This window comes from Meleagris gallopavo, chromosome 26 (genome assembly GCF_905368555.1).
Source record: "Meleagris gallopavo chromosome 26, MGAL_WU_HG_1.1, whole genome shotgun sequence".
NCBI lineage: Eukaryota > Metazoa > Chordata > Aves > Galliformes > Phasianidae > Meleagris > Meleagris gallopavo.
In genome coordinates, this window is record NC_139429.1 from 2,633,868 (window position 1) to 2,653,779 (window position 19,912).

The 19,912-nt window shown below is 49.3% G+C and overlaps 1 protein-coding gene across 16 annotated transcripts in view; it reads right to left on the reverse strand.

Annotated features, from left to right (window-relative positions):
- Positions 1-45: 45 nt before the first annotated feature.
- The window catches only part of B3GAT1 (beta-1,3-glucuronyltransferase 1), a 30,706-nt gene continuing 10,839 nt past the window's right edge, over positions 46-19,912 (reverse strand). For 2 of the 16 annotated variants that reach the window (XM_010723631.3, XM_010723632.4), the window contains exons 2-7: positions 14,153-14,265; positions 13,851-13,997; positions 10,865-11,373; positions 8,195-8,491; positions 3,179-3,296; positions 46-2,292 (exon numbers count right to left, since the gene is read on the reverse strand). In XM_010723631.3, coding sequence (XP_010721933.1) covers positions 3,210-3,296; positions 8,195-8,491; positions 10,865-11,373; positions 13,851-13,997; positions 14,153-14,156 — 1,044 coding nt within the window. In that variant the 5' untranslated portion in view covers positions 14,157-14,265 and the 3' untranslated portion in view covers positions 46-2,292; positions 3,179-3,209. Of the gene's footprint in view, positions 2,293-3,178; positions 3,297-8,194; positions 8,492-10,864; positions 11,374-13,850; positions 13,998-14,135; positions 14,266-19,912 lie in introns of those variants that run through there. The other 14 variants (XM_003212694.4, XM_085209360.1, XM_010723635.3 and 11 more) reach the window with 12 other exon arrangements.

The following is a 19,912-nucleotide window of genomic DNA, read 5'->3' on the forward strand; positions in this document are numbered from 1 at the left end:
AGAATGGAGTTGCAGGGCATTCTAGCTCTTAAAAACCATACTTAATTTTATTTAACAAATTTAAATACAGTTTATTTAAAACTGAGAACAGACAGTGCAGCTGTAATACACTCCACCCTGACCAGAGCTGGTCTCACTGAGCGTGTACAACTCTGCTCCCCAGACCCACAGAGCAGCTATGCAAGTTGGAAGGGCCCAACTTCGAGAAGTGTAAAAGCAGGGCTGTGGTCAGGACTTGAGCCTTTGTGTTTTTCTGGAAGTTATTTTCTTCCAAGGAGGGAAGGCTGCAGCTCAGCAGGGGCTGAAGCTGACATTAGTGAATGAAAACATGCAGCTAGGAGAGGCCATCAGTTGGGAACTAGCTTAGCAGTAGAATTTGTATGCCTTTAACAAAGTCTCTTTCCCCTCTAGGGTGTGCAGACTGAACTGAGGTTGGGATGCTCATACAAAAACAGAATCAGTCTGCTGAAATGTAGAGAGCTCCCATTTTAGCATAAGGTAACAGTGCCCATAGAGTGGCCAGTGGAACTGGATGCTTTCTATCCCAGTAGCACTTCAGTCAATACATCTAAAAGAACATTATTCTAAAGGCTGTGTAGCAAGGCTTTGTGACTGAGAGCTGAGCAATGCAGCTTTCCCCCATTGATTCTGAAAGACAGTGGGAGAAAATAACTTGAAAAAAAAAAAAACCAAATGTTTCTTTAAATATTAGGGAATGCACAGCCAACAGTCCAAGGGGAGAATTCTGCACTTTGAAGCTAACAATCCCACCTGTAGTACTTAAGTAATTCTGTGTGTTAGGGCTAAAAAGAACCAAATCTGGGATTACACTTTCCCTTGACTCAAAGGGAAAATTGTGCTTCAGACCCTTCTGAAAGAATTGGGGCAGTGGGGATTGATCAGATGTTTGACAGCTGTGAGGGGAGGAGAAATAAGTTTTGTGTATTTAGGCTGGAGGTAGGGAGAAGGGCTAAGCTGTACCTTAATTTCTTCCTCAGCAAGTTTGTTGTTTTCAAATAGAGTCAGCCAAGGTAGCAGCACCCAGGTTCCTCCTCTGCATTGCTCAGCCACCTGCCTCTTGCTGAGGAGCAAGATACAGTTTCATTAGAGAACACCCTTTCATCAATGCCATTTCATGTCCTTTGAAGTTACAGAGCAGGGAAGGGACAACTAATACTCTGCTTAGTCTTTCAACCTACCTGGAGCCAGAGGAGGAAGGAACAGAGCACGCTAAGCACAGGATCCCTTTACTAGGGTGATGCTATGTTCCCACTAGTTGACTCCTGATTGGCTCCAGTGTGGCTTTGCACACCAGTCCAGCCCTGAAAGAGGACCTAGGGCTGAAGGACATTTACCATGCAGATGGTAAACGTACTAAAATCTGTTTTTCTTGATCAATTCTTACTTTTAAGCTGCTAACTTTATTTTTTAGTAGTAGAAATTTGGCTTTATATAAAAGCACCCTTCTGAGAATCCCATACCTAACGCTCACGTTAACCAAATGAGAGCTAAATAGAACTAAGATCTGAGCCCAGATGAAGTATTATGGTGCATGGCCGCAACAATCTCTTTAAAAATCCCTCACAGCTCTTTTAGCATCAAGAGCTGCATGCTGTGCATGCAACTCCATGCAGGAGCACAGAGCCCCCTCCAAACCATGGAGCCAAATAAGGGGAAGGAGAAGGGGGTACAAGAAACAGATGTACAAGTGGATTTGTTCTAACCTGCCTTGCTTTTCACTCTCCCCCAAAGCCTTCCTGTCTTGTGCAGCATAATAAACGCTGATTAAAGTAGGTTTAGAATTAAGGGCTGAGGTGCCATCTTGGAAGGCAGCTGTCTCCTCTCTCAGCAGGGAGCTGCTCTGGCTGTTGGACACATAGCCACAGGGTGCGTGTCTGGGGAGGACAGGTCATCAGGGCCAGCACACTCGTGTGTGCATTCTCACCCTTGCTCTCAGGTCCTGTATAACAGCCCGCTCAGTCTGGGCTGCCCTTCCAGCCGGGCCGCATCTTCAGTGCATCGTGCACTTCTCCCAAACTGAGTGTCTCGCAGGGCAGCTGCTCCTGTAGGGAAGTTCAGTCCTGTATTTCTGTGCTTTTTCTCCACCCCCAGAGCATCAGGTTCTGCTCAGAGTCCAGGAGGAAGGGCGGGAGGATCCGGGTAGTTTATGTATGCAGTGTTGCTTGCTTTCAGTACACTAAAACTCTTGGAAGTCAGCAGAGGTCCTGGCTACTGCATGTCTGGCTGTATGCTGTGGGGAGAAACCTTGGAGGCTGTGCATGAGGAAATCTTCTGCAACAGAGACACAACCAGCATGTTTATTACCCCTCTGCCTCACTGCAGTGAGCTGCCACCCCTTGGAGCTAACCCAAAACCCATCTCAGATTGCAGAGCTGTGACTACTGCTGCTAGGCAACTGGGTGTTGGTGGAAAGCAGTTGTGACAGCACTGAAGAGCTATGGCCTCTCTGCAAAGCTGCTATATATAGCACAGACAGTGTGCAGTGCAGGCTTTCCTTTGCTGTCCTGCCAATGGGCCACAGCGCAGGCCCTGCAGCAGGCAGGGCTCCATCACTGCAGCCCGAGGGAACGTGCTGTAAGAACTCATTATGTTAAAAATACACTGCTGCTGAGCAGATCCACCCCTCTCCCATACCCCTTGCTGCTCTGACTTCTCTGTGTCTGAAAGGAAAAGAGAACAAGCAGCAATCTTCTCTCCCCTCCAGGCCTGGTTCTGCACACTGGTTGAAGAGAGTTGTGCATATATTTTTTCCCCCATAATAAAGAAGAGCAGCAGTCTGGATGCAGGTATGAGGAAATATTTCATCCTTCACTCTAGCAAACCAACTGCAGGGTGCACTCTGGAGATACAGAAGATTTAATGCACCAGAATGCTCAGGTAATTAAAGGTGAGAAGCCAGGGCATGAACAAACAATGGAGAAGTCAACCACCAGCATGCATGTCTGCTCTTTCCTCCTCTCCGTTGCTCCTCCAGCAGTGGTATCCAAAGACACTTCATGCTGACCTTAGGTAAATAGATACATAATGCCCCATGTGTAGGCTTAACCTACACCCTCCCTTATTGGCACTGACTGTGTGTGGTTTGTGTATTCTGTCATTGTTTGGTATTTTCCTCCTTTGCTGCTTGTCCTTGCAGTTCCGGAACATAAGCTCTCACCTGGTGTTGGTCTCCACTCAGCTATGCACACTCAGATTTCCACGTTGGGATCTGTGAATCCTTTCTTCCCCTCATTCACCAGCACAGGCTTTTCTGTCCTCGTGTGCCAGACTAAAATCTGAAGAAACCAGAAGTCATTAGCTGCATCCCTTCACTGCACTAACAAACATTCTTGCACATTAAATCAATAATGCAATTTTAACCATCTACCCTGGGGCCTAATGGTGCATTCACAGCTGCAAGGAGCTTTGCATAAAACTTCATTTAGGTAGGCCTGCTGCTACCCAGAATGCACAGTGCACAGAAATTACCTATCTTACAGTGTACTGTCTTGGGACATTAACCTGCTCCTTCCGTGTGGTTATCAACAATCTTCCTCCAAAGGCTCATCAACCTTGCCAATGATGTAAGGCCTTCCCCCATCACCAGAGGATCAGATGCACGTATCCCACAGTCAGGATCCTGACTCTGGTTCTTGCTTACAGTGTTAGCCCACCCTTGAGCAGTGTGGAGCAGTTTTCTGAGTGCAGAATGGAAAAGCCATCTCTTGCCACATTGGCTCACATTGTGACTGCTTGCTAACCTCATTACACTGCCTCTTTTTAAATTCTTTCATGAACCTGAAGAGATGTTGAAGTGCCACTGATGGGAGAAGTCCTTACTGCTGCTCTGGTTGTCTGTCGCCACCTCTGCTCTCAGAGCAACCAGAGCCATGAGCTTGGTACAGAATATCCCATCACTCCCACATGCTCAGAGCTCCCCATGCACATTTCCTCCAAAACACCAGCCCCATGCTGCTCCTGCTATTCCAGACCAGGTACGATGCATTGCATCACTTTCAGGGCCCCTCTCCAACCTGCTGAAACCAGCATTGAAGCACACCAGGACCATAAAAATCTGAGCAGTAAAGCTCAATGTAAATCAACACCTGCAAAAAAGAACTGGAAAAAAAACAACAAATGGAAGAGATTGCCTGAAGTCTGTAGTGGGGTAGGTATTATAGGTCAGTAGTTCCTCTCAGCCATGCCATGCTCCAAGCTCTGGAAATGCTCTCCCCTCACCAGACTCAATTCTGCTCATCGCTCAGCACTACAAGCTGTACTGCTGGCAGCAGTTTTGTCCCTTCAGAGATGTGGCTTCCTGCTCCCTCTCACCTGCTCAGTGATGGTTCCTCCTCACAGGGGTCTCCCTCTTGTTGCTATGACAATGCTCGGTGCATTCAATCCAAATATCTGCAAACAGTCTTGTACCCACTCCCTGCTTTTCTGAAAAATGAGGCCATGCTCTGCTTCTGAAGGGTGAACAAAGCACTCCTCAAGCCTTTGTAGTTAAACAGGAGCCCCTCCACCTTCCCAAGAAGCCACTGCTATTACACTGCTGCAATTACTGATTTACTTCCTAATGAAAAGCAAAAGCAAACAGGTCTCGCCAAGCGGCTCTCCAGGCAACGTCAGCATCAGCTACGAGCTCCTCGTCCAACAAACAGAATAGCCAAGCCTTAATGCAGTGCAGGTGCTGGAAACCAAGCTGATGGGCAGTTCTGCTTTCCAGCAGGAGCAGGGAAAAGCTGCTCCCATACAAACACCACCAGCAACGGGGCTCGGGCTCACACAGCTCCAGGCACCAAGGCACAAATACAGATTAATAGCTTTTCTTTTCAATTGCATCCTGCTTTGACATTGTTAAATCCGAGTGCCAAAAAGGCAGTTATGTGGAATTAACTGACCACAACTGACTGATTCTCAGAGTTTGCGGCTCAATGCAGCAGCTTCTACCATTTCTCACACAGTGCTCTTTAATATGGGAGGGAGAGCACCATTTTGCACAGCAACACCTGCTTTTGCTCTCAGCTTGATGCTTTCCACAAGCAGCGTTGGTTTGATGGCTCAGAGCAGCTTTGGTTTGTGTATATGTGCAGTTTGCATGGGAGAAAAGCAGGGGGGGACGGGGTCTGAGTGCCTGACCTCCCCTGAGCAGTGGTTCCTGCAGGTCACCTGCATTCCCTTTAGAAATCCTCACTACTGCAGCACACATCAGTCATTGACAGCCTTGTCATCCAGAATCATGAGGCTTGGAACAGGTCTAAGATTATAAGGCTTCGTTGCCATTGCAAGCTTTTTCATCGTCTTCCAACAGGAAGTTAAGCAGGCAAGTCAGCCTGTAGTAGGAGGGGGTCATGGGATTTCCAGTACCAAAGCCCTCCACAGAAGGCAGCAATAGCTGCTATTTGAAACAGTGATTGCCAGCTATGCAGTTCTACTGCCTTGAAGGTGATAAGTGTTACAGGCAGAGCTCAAAAATCACAGAAAAGGGTTCTGGTGGTCCAATCTGAGCCACCACAGCCACCACACGGTCCGAAGGTCCTGGAGCAGGCAGAGTGCTGCAAAACCCAAACTGCTCAGATGGAAATGACAGCTTTCAGCTGTGCCACAAGGGGATGGCATTGGCACAGCAGTTCTGGAGACCCATCAGGCCTCAGTGAGGCAAAAAGAGCCCTTCAGGTTCTGCACATTCCCTAAGAATTACCAGGTCAGGAACTGTGTGTGAAGCTTTACCAACAAAGTGCTGTCACACAGCAGCCAGGGTACTGACTGCTCACTGCAAACCACACCAACCCAGCAGCCCAATTTCAGGAGCAATCTTAGCAAAAGAAGGGCAGATCTGCTCCATCCATACCCCGCTGCTCAGCCCCTGAAAGGGAAGGAACACAAAGAGCTCATGAACCCAACTCCCTGCCTACTCTGCAGCACCACAGGATAAGATCAGGAGGAAGCAAAGCACTCCTTTACAAGCTTTCTTGCCTTAGGCTGAATTTTTCTCTCCCTCCTGTCCATTAGCAGTCAGCTTTAGCTGTTTTACAGCTGTGATGTCACGAAGCAGACAGCTCTGGTCCCTTTTGCTGCGTAATTCCTTGGCTGCTGCAGGGCCAGGTTTGCCTTCCTCCAATGCAAAAGGATTTATCTCCCTCTCAGAGCTGGTTCCCAGACCCAAAGGATGGGTTCGGGGTGCAGGCACTGCAGGGACACTCTCTGCTGCCTGTTCTCAACCTGTGTGCGTGACAGCAGTGCCATTCCCATGCTGGCATTTCACACTGCCCACACACATGCTGCCGCCCAACAATCCCTGCCCAGCATACGGCTGCCAGCCAGTTCCCTTCAGCAACATTCACCTAAATGCCAGGCTGTGAGCCCACAGCTTTAATCCCACATCACACTCATCCAGAAGGGAAGGAGAGCGGAGGAATGGCTGCTTTTAGCTACCAAAATCCCCCAAGAGCACAAAAGCTTGCCTCACCCAGAGAACTATACGACTGTGTCCATGTGGGGAAACAAGGAGCTGCATGGGCAGCTGGAACAAGAAGCACATCATTTGCAGTGCCCCTGTATTTTGTGGTCTGTGCTCTCGTGCTGTTTGAATAGCTGAGGCCACTGACAAGGTCTCTGTCCTTTAAAGGCTCTGGTTGAGTGCTGCAGCTCATTTCCTCAGGCACTCATAGGAAACGGGGAGCAGAATATGTCCCAGTTACATCAACCTTATGGGAACATGAGATCTCTTAGACCTTGATCCTGTCAGATGTAATGTGTCAACGGATTGAAGAGAGCTTTGTGTGCTGTGGGGGAAATGTAGAAGCAGCAGGACACAGAAATACAGAGCACACTTGTAAAGCTACGTTCCCTCACAACCCTACTGCTAACCAGCCTGGGCAATTCACTTTGACTTCTTTCATTTCCCTCTTCATTTTGGGTGGATATCAAATTAAGAAGACAAATAGAATATATACCTTCAATCAAAGCATAAGTTTTTTGCAGGAGTGAGCATCTGTGGGCTGAAGGCAGCTGAACATTACAGCACTGTATGCAGCAAGGGCAGCTCTTCTGGAGAGCAGATGTCTGTGCTTATCTTACACAGTTCTCTGATCCCTCCTTAATGATGTACCTGAGCACATCGTAATCTGTAATGTAAATCTGACTGCAGAGCTTTACAGCTGCGAGCAAAGACACTTGCTAGGAGCACACTGGCCCATTGAGAGTCTGTGCTCTCATGCTGGGGACCCCAGAGCACAGCCACCTCTTGTCCTCCTCTGCTGCTTGTTTGGACTCTCCTCCTCATCAGAAGGGTGAACAAAACAGTAATTCGAAAATGGAGGCTGCTGGCAACAGCTAACAGCAGAAAGGCAAAGCCCAACCTGCAAAGCTGCACTCAGAGTTTGCCAGGAGCAGACAGCATTCAGTTCTCAACAAGGACCCTTGTAAGATCCCTATAGCCGTGCCAGAAAAAGAAATGCAGTCTGCCTCAAATCCTGGGCAGCAATTCCTGCTTCCACTCCAGCTCTGACCTGCAGCTCTGTGTGCAGCACTGGCACGGCAGCCTGTCTGACAGCACCATTTCTTACCTCCAGCCTTCTTCTTCCTCCCCTTCCTCTCAGTGCCCCAACTCTTCTGTGCAGCCTAAAAGCAACCTGGGCATCTCCCTTGATCTGCTGAAAGCACACTGATTTCCAGCCAGCATTTGCTAGCAGGGCAGTAAGGGGGGAAAGAGGCAGAAAGACCTAATTGTAAGGCAAGGCCAGAGCTTTTTGCAGAAAAAGCTTTCATCTCTGAAGTGGATGAGGACCTGGAATAGATGGCCCAACACTGTCTGCAATAACAGCTCATTTGTAAAAAAAGAAAAGTCCTCCTGGGATAATTGCACAATGGAGGTTGGGTGGCTGCCTGCTACAGACAGAGGCGTGAGCACTATGCAGGAGTCTCTGATCCCAGATAAAGTCCCTCCAGTGCCTGCCACCCGCTCACAAAGCTTTCAGAGCACTTGACAGCCCCTCTGTTGCTGATGTGCTCTGATTGATGCCTGTCACGCTAACCAGCATTGTCTCATTGCATCTCGCACACTCCCGTCATCCCAGATAGATATCCATCTGCTGCCTCTCATATTGGACTGGAGAGTCTTTAGGGCAAGAATCATCAGCATACCCTATCACCAGGTCCTCACATCCCACGTATGAGGAAGAAACCATACCTTAGTGCAATTGGCAGCTTTTGGCTCAAGGTCGTTCAGGGTGACCAGCTCTCGCAGCAGGCTGCTCTCCTGGTAGCCTCCCTTCACTCCTCGCAGTTTAAAGTACGCCTGAGATCGCTGGAGGATCAGTCTGAGGTTCACAGCAAACCCTGCCATGTCTATAGCAAAGGGGCGATGGGGGTCAAACACAGTTTTCCAGCCGTAGACCTTCCCTGCTGCATTCACTTTGGGGGATTCATAGCGCAAGCCACCGACGAAGGCTACTGGCCACACCGACACCTTTCTGGTGCTGCGCATCTGGAGGCAAAGGAGAGAGAAGGGCAGGTGGGTATGTGCTGAAGGAGGAAACACACAGCCAGCAAAACACCTTCACTTTCCCAGTGTCCTGCAGGAGACACATGGGGCTGGGAGCCTGGGTGATGCTCCCAGGCACCGCTGAGACTTGGAGCAATGGAGCTTTGTGCATCACTCACCTGTAAAAGGACGTGCATCCTGGGGCTGCAGAAGCGTGGTGTTTTGGAAAGGGGCTCACAGCCATGGGACCAAGCGTGAGCTCAGCACTAGGAACAAAGCTGCAAGCAACTGAGGTTTAAGTGATTTTTTTTTTTTTTTGTCAAAAGGCCTTCGGAGCTGTGGGACATCAGTTCTCTGCATGGATGGTAGGGGAAGTCAGAACAGCCAGGGGGAAAGCATGTTGTCCAAGGAATCCGGGAGTAACATATCTTGGAAGAAAGGTGTTTACTCTGAGAGCTGCAGTCTCAAGCTATGAGACACAGGAAAGCTAAAAGTGTGGTAAGGGGGAACTCAGAACAGCAGGGTTGGGAGGAGCACACAGGACAGGGCATTGCAGCTGGCCCTGCTACCCAGAAGGACATTAGATGCCTCTGCTCCCAACGGGGTCACTAGAAATAGATAGGAGCTGTCAGGGGACACTTCAGTGTGTGTGCCTGCCAGTACAGATGATCAGAACACCCGTCTGCCTGCACTCCCAGTGCCCGGTCCCGCTCTCTGGCAGCCTCAGCCTCACACTCTGCTCTCAGCCCAGGCTCTTAGATCAGGGATCTCCCAGAGCTAATCTCATCACTGCTAATTACTGCAAACGAGACCAGAAGAGCTCTGGCACTTGCCCTTCTGCATTATACACATGCTAACGGCAGTGCCTGTCCACGGGGAACAATAATGCGTGTCTTCTGCATTTCACAGCACGTTCTGTTGGCTCCATGTGACCTTAACTGCAGCTCTGTATCAGAGAGGAGAAGGCTCTCTCAGCAAAGCACACGGGTGAATGAAGGAACCCTTTCTGCTTTATTAATGCAGAGTCTCTCTGAAGATGCTGCCAGCACCAGCCTCAAAGGAGGAAAGTGGAAGAAAGACATTCAGCTTGAGTTTGCTTTCAGCTTTCAAAATGCGTATATTCTGTGGCTATCCAAGCTGAAGTGAGAGCCATCAGGGAAGAGAAAGGGGCATGTATGGAGTGAATAAGCAGGAGATTCCTGGTATAGGAACTGGCAGCCACTGGAGAATGAGGGAATCCTACTTTTTTGTCCCGTTCTGCAGGATCTCAGCCTCAGAGAGTATCTCTTTCCTGAGAGGTGAGGTACACATCTCACTCCAAAGCCCTCTCCAGACAGCATAAAGCGCTCCATGTTTCCAGGATATGAAGCAGGTGCTGTCAAACACATGTTCCTAGTAAGCATGGCAATCCAGAGACAAGTGCACAGAGCATCTCTGAACCAGACGTCCTGTGAGTGCTGTGCTGGCACCACTCTGCAACGGCAGAATTCTCTGCTGTGCAGAGCAGGCGTTGGGTTCTTGACAGCTACAGAGTTTAACCACTGAACATGCTGGGATGAGAGCGAACAAACGCAAACAGCAAGCAAGGAGCAGATCCCCAGGGACTCCTCAAAGAAGAAGAAATAGGGATGAACAGACGGCCAAGTGCAGTATGTAGGGATGGCAGAGAAGGTGACAGGTAACAGCAGATCAGCCTGGAACCTCCTCCCGGGTGGGATCTGGGGGTTCCCTGGCTGGGCACGTGTGCCTGCCCAGGCACAAAGATGATGTTCCAACCCTAACAGGGCTCTCCACAGCATAAGCAGCTCTTCATCAGCTCTCTTGATAATAAAATAAAACTACCTACATGTTCTTCTTGCACGGATCCTACCAGCTAATTCCTGCTTTGTGATGACCACTTCTCCTCCTCATGGAAGTGTTTAGCTTGGGTTTATGGTACCAAGGGAAAAGCTTTATTCCTGCTCTCTCAGGGAAGCAGCACAGCTAAAAGCCCCAACTGCAGAAGCTGGGAGTGTGTGAGCAAGGCCAACAAGATCCCTTCCAATGCTGCCAACAATTCTAGTGACTGGAGCATGGATGTGTGCCTCCTGACCATGTGCTACAGCCTATGCTGGGGTTCCCCATTAATTTGCATTGCTTTTGACACCAGCACAAACACTGCAGTCAAGTCACCCAGCCCCAGATGAATCACAAAAACACAGGTTGGCTTAGGTTGGATGGGACCTTAAAGATGCCCTGCCCAGAAACATTCAGGACAGCTGCAGTGGGACCACTGCACACAGGACTGATCCAGAGCACGGGAGAGGATGTATACAGCACCTTTTGCAGCTCACATACTGAGCTCAGCTGTCTGGGGCTCCTCCAGCAGGGTCTTACCTCCTCAAAGAGCTCCAGGCTGTAGGTGTTGTCATCATCGGCAAAGTAAACAATCCCAGGCTGGCTGTTGTTTTTGTTAAAGGTCTCTCTCAGCCACCTCAGGGCAAGGTTCCTCTGCATGGTCCCCCGGGGGATGCGGGGATCCCTCATGTCTCCCCGCAGCTTGTAGTTGCGAGGGGTCTCCACGTTGAGGTGGGTGTAGTTGAGCCCCGTGTCCCGTAGCAGCCGGGTGATGAGAGGTGTGCGCCGCTGGGAGTCCTCCACCAGGATCCAGTGCAGGTTTGGCACATGCAGGAGGGTGTTGGCCAGGCGCGTCAGCTCTGCTTTCTGCACGGGCCGGCTGTAGGTGGGTGTAATGACGTGGATAGTGGGAAGGGTGTCTGACCACGGGGGTGGGCGAGTATAAACATATTCTGTCCTCACCACCTCCACAATGTCCCGGTCCGACAAGCAGTATTCCTTGGAGTCCAAGCCTGCAGCGAGATCACGCCGGGAGTCACCACCATCATCTGAGCAAGGGTACGAGAGAAGAAAAACCGCATGGACTCGGTCCTCCGACACCCCCCATCCCCCCCTGAAGAGCCAGCAGGCTGTGTGCTGATAGCAGGAGGTCACCCTCACAGCCTGAGAGGAAAGGAAACAAGCTCAAACGGAGGCTTGAAAAAATAAGTACACAAATAAATAAAGGAATCAGGGAAAAACACCCGTGAGAAACAAAGTTCCTGCTGTTAGAAAAGCTGCATCCATCAGAGCCTGAGAGCCCAGGACAGCAGTGCAGCTGAGTGCCCAAAGGAGACAGACTTGTAGAGCAATTAGATCTAGATAATGAAATTAGCAACAGGGACTGATGATCTGTTGTTCCCAAAGAGCTCCAGTGATCTTGGCACCACGCTCAGCAGGGCAGGACTCATTGCACTGGAGCACTGGGACTGGGAAGTGGGGAATCAAACTGGGCTGGAGCTGTGGAACACACGGAGTCCCTGTATCACCTGAAGCTCCCAGCAGCACTGCTGACCAGGACACTGCATACCCTGCTGCTTCCTGACAGGCCTGGGATGTGGCACAGGGATGCAAGAGCAAGGCACTTTTCAAATCTAGAAAAACAGAGCAGAAATAAAGCCCCTAATTGTAGGCTTTTCCCTGCGGAGGCTTCACCTGCCTCTGACTGACTTCTCAACAAAGCCCTACCAGTTTCTGAACATAACAGCCTATTCGGTATGGTGGATCTGAACAATAAAGCAGCTCTGTGCCAGCAAACAGAGTATCCAGAGCATAAACCAACCTAAACTACTAAAACCCTTGCAAAGCGAGACTTGGCCACAGTCAGCTCAAGGTAAAATAATAATAATAATAATAAAAAAATAAATAAATCATGCATTTGTCACTTTTCCAGCCTGCAACTTTCACGCATTCACACTACTGTAGAACAGCAGGAACACCAGCATCCATAGTTAGGAACTGAGAGAAATAAAGGGGCACTGCCACTCTGAGGTGCGCCAGCTGCTCTCTAGCAGGTGCCTGATTCTTAGAGCCCCAGATTTTGCAAAGCCAGCTGCTGCTGGGGACTTCAGATGAGAAAGAACAGGAACAGACAGCCATCAGATCTGACCCAGCAGGGTATACTACCTGTGTGTTTTCCATAGCATGTTACACATATAGCAGCACAGCCTTTGGATACAGCCCTGAACTGAATGAAGGATTTGTACCTGGCGGCTTTGAAGGAGGGAGGGTGTGTGTTTGTGGGGTGGGAGGGACAGGACCAAAGTGTCCTGCACATGTGGGGATCAGGCCCTATATAGGGTAAAGCACATCTGCATTGCATAACACAGCTCTCTGACAGCACAGAGCACCAGAATCAATTCAAAAATGGAACTGCAAAATGCATTGGACACGGGCACAAGGTAATTAGCCAGGATGGAGCCTGAAGGAGACATGAGATAGTTTGCAAACCCTCTCAGATCAAACTTCAGCTGCAAATCCTGGCACATTTATCCACTGTCACTGTGTCCCCACTAGCATATAGATGCACATCTCATTTCCAGCACCGGCTACCAAAGGATCTCAGAAATGCATTACAAGCACATAACAATTTCTCCCAAGAGCTTCAGGTCGGTCTCTTTCACCACTCATTTTCCACTGAGTGCTCGTAGAAGCGCTCTCAGAGGAAGCATCTTACCAAGAGCACCAGCAAGTTCAGGACCAGGTCACAGCATGGCTGTCTCTGTGTTCTGATTTCAATGTCCACGGCCATTCACCAACAAACTGATCCTAGTTTTTAGGGGCACCAATTCAAATCACTATACAGACAGGATATTTTTCTAAATCCCATTTTGGAGCCCAATAGAGATCCCACATCCTGTGAAATACTGTTCACCTTTTGGAGAGGATCAGTCCCCTTTCTCTTAAGTGCTGTCCTAAGCCTTGTGGGAGTCCGAGTCCTCCAGGAAAAGGTAAAACTTTTCAGGATGGACTCTGAGCTTCTGACAATTCCAATGGCACACCAGAATGCTCAGCAAAAGAATAAAAAACTGCTGAGGATGGGAATGAACATTAAAATGAAAAGGGTAGAAAATCTCCCAGAGCAAGGTCCTAGAGACAGAAAATGAGCTGGCCTTCTTCCCCAGAAGGATGCCCAGAGAAAGGAACAGCCAAGAAGACAGACTCCTCCCTTAAAAAAAAAAGAGAGATCACTGGGAAATAAAAAAAAAAAAAGTACTTTCCTTCTGAGCTCTGTTCCACTCAATCTGGATATAGGTGGGGAAGAGCTCTCCAAGAGTAGGGAGCGTGTCCTGTGGCTTGGAGGTTGATGTCTCCAAAGACCCCTGGAAAGCACAGGGCTGTTCCTGCAGCAGAAGTGGGGAAGCTTCTGCATGAGCATGGACCGGGAGCTGAGATGGGAATGGCTGCCATGGAGAAATGAAATGAGAGAGATGAGGACGAGGGAGTGATGCACAGACTTGGCATGGGCCAGTTTGATTTCTCTCACCCTTGTGCACTGCAAGCAGTGGAGCAATGGTGCTCTGGTGCCAGACGGTGATTAGTAGTGTCCAGGGCAGAACTATCAGCACGATAGCCAGGATGTCTCGTCTCTTCGGCATCTCCAAGACTGACTGGACCCACAGCTCCTCATTACCTAACAGTGAAAACCCCAGAGACAGAACAGCAGAGCAAATGGAGAACAGAAATAAATGGGCAGGAAGAAACAAGGACAGAGAAAGAGAACGCGAGAGAGGGAGAGAGTAGCGAAGGCGACACGACTCATAGGTCTTACCAGTGCTTACAACCCACCCATTGCAGAAGCAGGTTTGGAGGGGCCTCAGCTGCTGGGACCAGGAGAGCGCTTCTATGGGATGCTGTTGGGCCCTCCAGCAGGAACCTCAGGCACCCATCTGGCAGGAAACCTGCAACACAAAGCAAAGATATCAGGCAGAGAAAAGTACCAGGGGACTGCTCCAGAAAGCTCACCAATCCTCACTGAGAAAAGCAAACTAAACCAGGGCAGTGAGCGTCAGAAACGTGTCCAGCCCCTCCAGGAGAGATGGATGCCTTCTGGGTGCTCAGGGCCCTGTTTTCCTTTGCATCTACTCACTGAGCAAGGCCACCACGTCAGCCGAGCAGCAGTTGCTCAGCACAGTTCTGATCCATGCCCAGAAGGGCCCTTCACCTCCAAGCCAGTTGTCTCACAGCTCACTAAGCACAGGTCCTGGGAGGAAGCAGAAGCCACACCAGCTGCATCACTTGCCCGATGCAGCAGCAAGTGCTCTGATCAGCAGCCCTAACCCTCCATGGGACAAGTGGAGGGAAGGCTGTGCTTGTGCTCATAGGGATATGGCTGCAGCAAAGCCAGCAGCCCCACATGCTGCCTGTCTCTGTAATCCCTCAGCTCTGACCATCCCACTGGCACCTCTGATGCAGCCAGTTTTAACTCAGGCTTCCAATGGCCTGTTCAGGTTCATTTCTTCCACCTTGGAGGTGTTGCAAGTGGAGTATATTAAACTGCCACAATAGCTTAGTTTGATTCAATACAAGGACATACAAGATTTAAGCAGACTGTATTTTATCCCAGTATCTTGGCAAGAGAAGTACATCACTTAGCAGGGATACACACGGCGGACAGTTTGCAAACACGGGTAGCAGTTTAGTACCACTGTTTCCTGGTGGGGGAATACATTAGCCTGCTGCTTCCAGGGCTGCATTGCAGACTCAGGAGAGCCCAAAGATTACTGCAGACAAAGGCTGGAGGTCTCCATGCTGGGCAAAAGCTCTAATCTCTCACCCTCACAGCCACAAGCTGCCTGGCTTTTCTCTTTCCCTGCAGTGCCCTAGAAACCATCAGATTCCCTCCTTAAATCACAGGGGAGCTCCTCAAGCCCAGGTTATGGATGTGATGCATACAGATGCTGCTTTGCGGATATTTTTCCTGACAGCCTTGGAGCTTGCTTTTTCTGAGTTGCACTGGGCAGTCATGGAGAGATCCAGGCTCAAGTCTACGGTTTAGCCCTGTTCGGATTGATCTGAATCTCCCCTGTCTGAGCCTTGACTATTGGGCTGCACAGTGAGTCTCTGGCACCAAGCCCAAGGGAAGACTTGAAGTGAAATGGCTCCAGGAATGGATGGGCTGCCCCTCTGAAGTACAAGCAAGTGGTATTCAAGTCCCTGGATAGATTCTGACTCTTCCAGATAAGCAGTTTAATCACAGAGGTGTCCGTTTGCCAGGGAAAACAAGGGGTAGGGAAAACACAGATAGGCCTTTGTCCTTCAAATGCATATGCAAATCCTCAACAAACGTTTTGGGGACTCCTTTACATTAACCTATACAAAACCTACACACACAACTGAAAATTCCCAGCCAGTTCCAGGAGGGCTCTCTCTGGGGACAGATCTATACCCACACCAAAACCTGTGCCAGGAAACAACAACAAAACCCCAAATCAGCCACCAAACATGTCCCTTCTACTGAGAATAGGGTTTCCTGCAGTCCGGTTTGGGGAACCGTTGGCAGGGAGCCTTTCTGAGCCCCGAGATAAATGCTGTGCACTTTCCAGGAAGCATCTCCTGGCAACGTGGGCTTGTCCTTAATTTTTTCAGAACGGGAGAAATCAGCCTTATCCAGACAAAATAAAGCAGGGGAAAGAGGAGGAACCGTTCCAGCAAACGTCAGCCTTCTGCTCCATCCCCTTCCAACTACTAAAGCAAGAAAGATGCCGTCTGCCTCACACTGCCAAGGCACACGGTACCCTCAGGAAAGAGCATCTGGCCTCATCCTGCCATTCTGACAGTGCCCGAACAGAAGGCACCGAGCAATGGTATCCTCTGATTTCCCTGCTAAAGCCAGAAACGCCCTCTGAGCACACTGGTAGGGCACTAAAGGGTGGCTCTGAAAAGCCCCAACACCTTGCAGCACCTCTCTGAAAACACAGCAGGTATCAGACAGTGACCCTGCAAAGAGGTGCCTGCATGGGCTGGCACGCCCCAAATGCCCATTTGTCAAGGGCAGCTCCCCCAAAGCCAGGATTTTTACCTTTCCCTGCCTCCTGCTAATCCAGTCCCAAATTACCCACATCTTCCCACAGGACAGACCAATTCCGGGCTTTGTGTGATGGAGAATGGGCACCGCTCTGATTTCTATGCATACAACAGAGGAAAGCCAGCAGGCTCCAACCATTTGTACATCAGTCTCTGAAGCAACAGTTCCTTTTAATTTGCCACAGAACACTTAGCAGCTCCCTGGTCACACATCTGTCACTTGGTGCTCCAGGTGCCAGCACAGCTTTTGCTCCCAGCCCTGCTCGGGCTCCAAGGGTCAGTGCTCTGCCATGGGAATGCAGCCCACCTGCAGCTGCCACCCACATTTCTGCACCTCCAACCCCAGCATGCACAGCACACCAGGTGCTCAACATTAATTCACAAAGCGATGTTTTATCGATGACCCCAAGAAAACTGACTGAGGGACACGGTCAGAATTCTGAGCTTGCAGCTCACAGCAGCACACTGCCAGGGCCTCGGTGACACCACCACGCTCCTTCCCTCCATCACACCTTATGGCTGCAAGAGGTGAAATCCATTTTCTCCTCCAAACAACACCAGTGAGGAAATAGATGGTCGCCTCTGATTTCATGCTGCTGCTGAGGAAAGTCACAGCTTGGCTGCTCAAAGCAGAGGGCTCACCCTGCAGCCCAACAGCCCTTTACTGCCAACGCTGCCCCAGGATGTTTGCTGCTGTTTGTGGGGAAAACAATGCTCCTCTTCCAGGCATCCGTTCCCCTCCTGCCCCCTCCTAATACCACTCTTTTTCCCATTGAAAGGTTCAGAACAAAACCTGGCTTGTCTCCAGTTGTTCGCGGTAGGCTTCTGCTATCTCCTCTAGGAAAAGGAGGGGGAACATATTTAAATGTGAATTAATTAAAAAGAACATGCTCCGTTTGCCTCTATGAAAAGCAAAAGTATTGAAAACCAAAGCAAAATAGACAAACCACCAGCTGTAAGCAATCCTGGAGTTAAAACATTCCTAAAACAAAGGTTTTTTGCACAGGTTGGAAACCTGTAATTGCTGGAGAAGGATCTGACAAAGGCACGGGCTGTGCCACGTGGTGGGAGAGACTCCTCGTCCTCCGGCAGAGGGCAATGGTGGCAAGGCATGGTGATATCAAAAGGGCATTCATCTAATAAAAAAGCTTAATAAATCCCAGAGCCATGCGTTAGTAACGTGTTGGCTTATTAAAAGTGGATGGTTCTTTTTTTAAACCTGGCTAATTGGCGTCAGCTCCGACACTTGCCATAGGGAACACTGGTTTGCTCTGCAGTCGGGTTTCGCGTCACTTTTCCCTTCCCTCTTTCTGTAGGGCTGCTCAGCCCCACATCATTGCTCCTCGGCTTCCCCAAATTGAACAGAAGCGATTTGGAGCACGTTCAACTGAAGTTTCACTGAGCTTGTGTATACACATCAGTCACCAAAGTAAAAATACTGCCTAGATGGAACAACACCAAAAGCTCCGAGCCACCCAAACAAACATCCTCTATGAGCAGCCAGGAGCACCAAGCTCTACTTCTGGATCCACGAGGAGCAGAGCAGCCCCAGGGATCCCTTACTCAGCCCAGGGGCAGCCCCACAGCGCCCTGACCACAAGCTGCTGTTTGGCAGAGAACCCTTGTAAAGCACTGGCTGAAAATAAAGGTAGCAATAAAGCCTCTTGCTCATTAATTACCCTGTAAGCTGTAACTGCCTAAAAACCCCATAACTTTAATGGGGGCTATTATAAGTATAGTAACAAAACTACAAAGCTAATTATGGTTTAGTTATTAAGTAGAGCATCACTAGGACTGAGCACACAGACTTACTTATTCTTTGATATAGGGGGCTGCTGACTCCACTCTCAGCTCTTCCCAGCTTTCTGGACAAAAGGGCCTCGATTGCAAACCAAGAGAGGGAATGAAAATGCGCTAGAAATGTTTCTGATTTCCACTGCCCCTCTGCCAGTAAAAGCAGAACCACATCCAGCCATAGGAATCCAGATGTGACCCTCCATCCCTGAGCCCCTGGTTGCAATGAGAACACAAATTGTCTCACCAAAAAAATACAACCAAGAAAAAACCTAAAACTGAGCTTCTCTGAACAACACTTAGAACTGAAAGCAAGCATGAGGAAAGTGGATCAAGGGAGCTCAACACAAGCACAATTAGTTTCTGTAACTTATTGCCACAGGATACTACGGAGAACAAGAACTTAACAGGATTCGAAAAGGGATTAGTTGTGTATGTGAATAAACTGCATATCCAGAATTAGAATGAGCCACCCACCCAGTTTGGAAAACACATACACTGTTGAGTCTCAGAGCTTAAGCCAAATTTTAACAAGCATCAGAAACTTTCTCCTCTCCAGATTAACCCCTTCCACACTGCTCTGCCTTGACAGATACCTGCAGATAGACAGGGCTGGGAGCAGAACAGGAAATGTGATGGCACTGCTCTCACATTGACAGCAAACATCCTCACATCTTGCTGCTTCTAACAGCAAAAACAGACCTTGTAAGTCCTTAAGAGGTTTAATGCATTGTCCTAAATGTGTTTCCTTTTCTGTACAGAAAAGCAATCAGCACCGCAGCTGCAGGTATCGCTTTATTGCAATGCTATTGAAGAGAGCTGAACACGGGCTTTGCAATCAGCTTGCCCTCAGCAAGGCACCATCAAAAAACATGTCACACACTTGGCAGTGGGAAGTGTGGGTCCTTGGGAACCTCAGCAGCCGGGCCATGGCCAGCAGGAGGTCTGCCCTGGCTGCTCCCAGGGGATGAGCTGGTGGATCAGGGCTGTTCTAGCCTGGAAAGCTGTGGGTTGAGTCAAGCCTTGGATTAGAAAGCTCTTCCAGCACCTGTTCCTCCTTGATCGCTTCACGCACTGTTTTCATAAAGCATCTCTCTTCCTATCGAGATGAAAAGCTGTTTGACTTACAGCCCACTTCCAAAATAGAAAGACGACTGGGAGTTGTTATCCTGGGGAAATGCTGACGACACCCATGAAAAGTCGTTCAGCTTTTTCTGAGTTGCTCGTGGGTGAATGCTGAACGCGTGCTGAGGAAAGAGCTCCAACATCAGCTCTCCTGTCCTTCTCCACGAAGTCTTCTCAAGCTGGTGACACAGCAATGCCTCAAAATAGCCCTTTGCTCAGCTAAGGCCACGTCAATGTTGTCAGAAGCAGACGTATCTCTGGACTCTATTTCCATCTCCGTGGTCTGCATGACACTGAATATTTTGCGCACCGCTGACTTCCATGGATTTTTAAAAGTGACATTAACAAAGGATGACCCAATTTCAACATGATTGGTCTAAATTCCAAAGCTCCATAAGAGGCTTTGCATATGCTTTGTCCAAAGGGGTTGATAGCAACGAACCAGAGGTGTCAGGCTGTGATAGACAGGTTCCTCCTTTCCCATTCAGCAGATTTCACAGGACCTGCGCCATGGAATCATTGAGCCAAAGATGCCAGGCTAACACTGTGCTCTGCCCGAAGAAACCTAACAAGTTAAACATAGCTGGGTGATGAAGTGAGCAG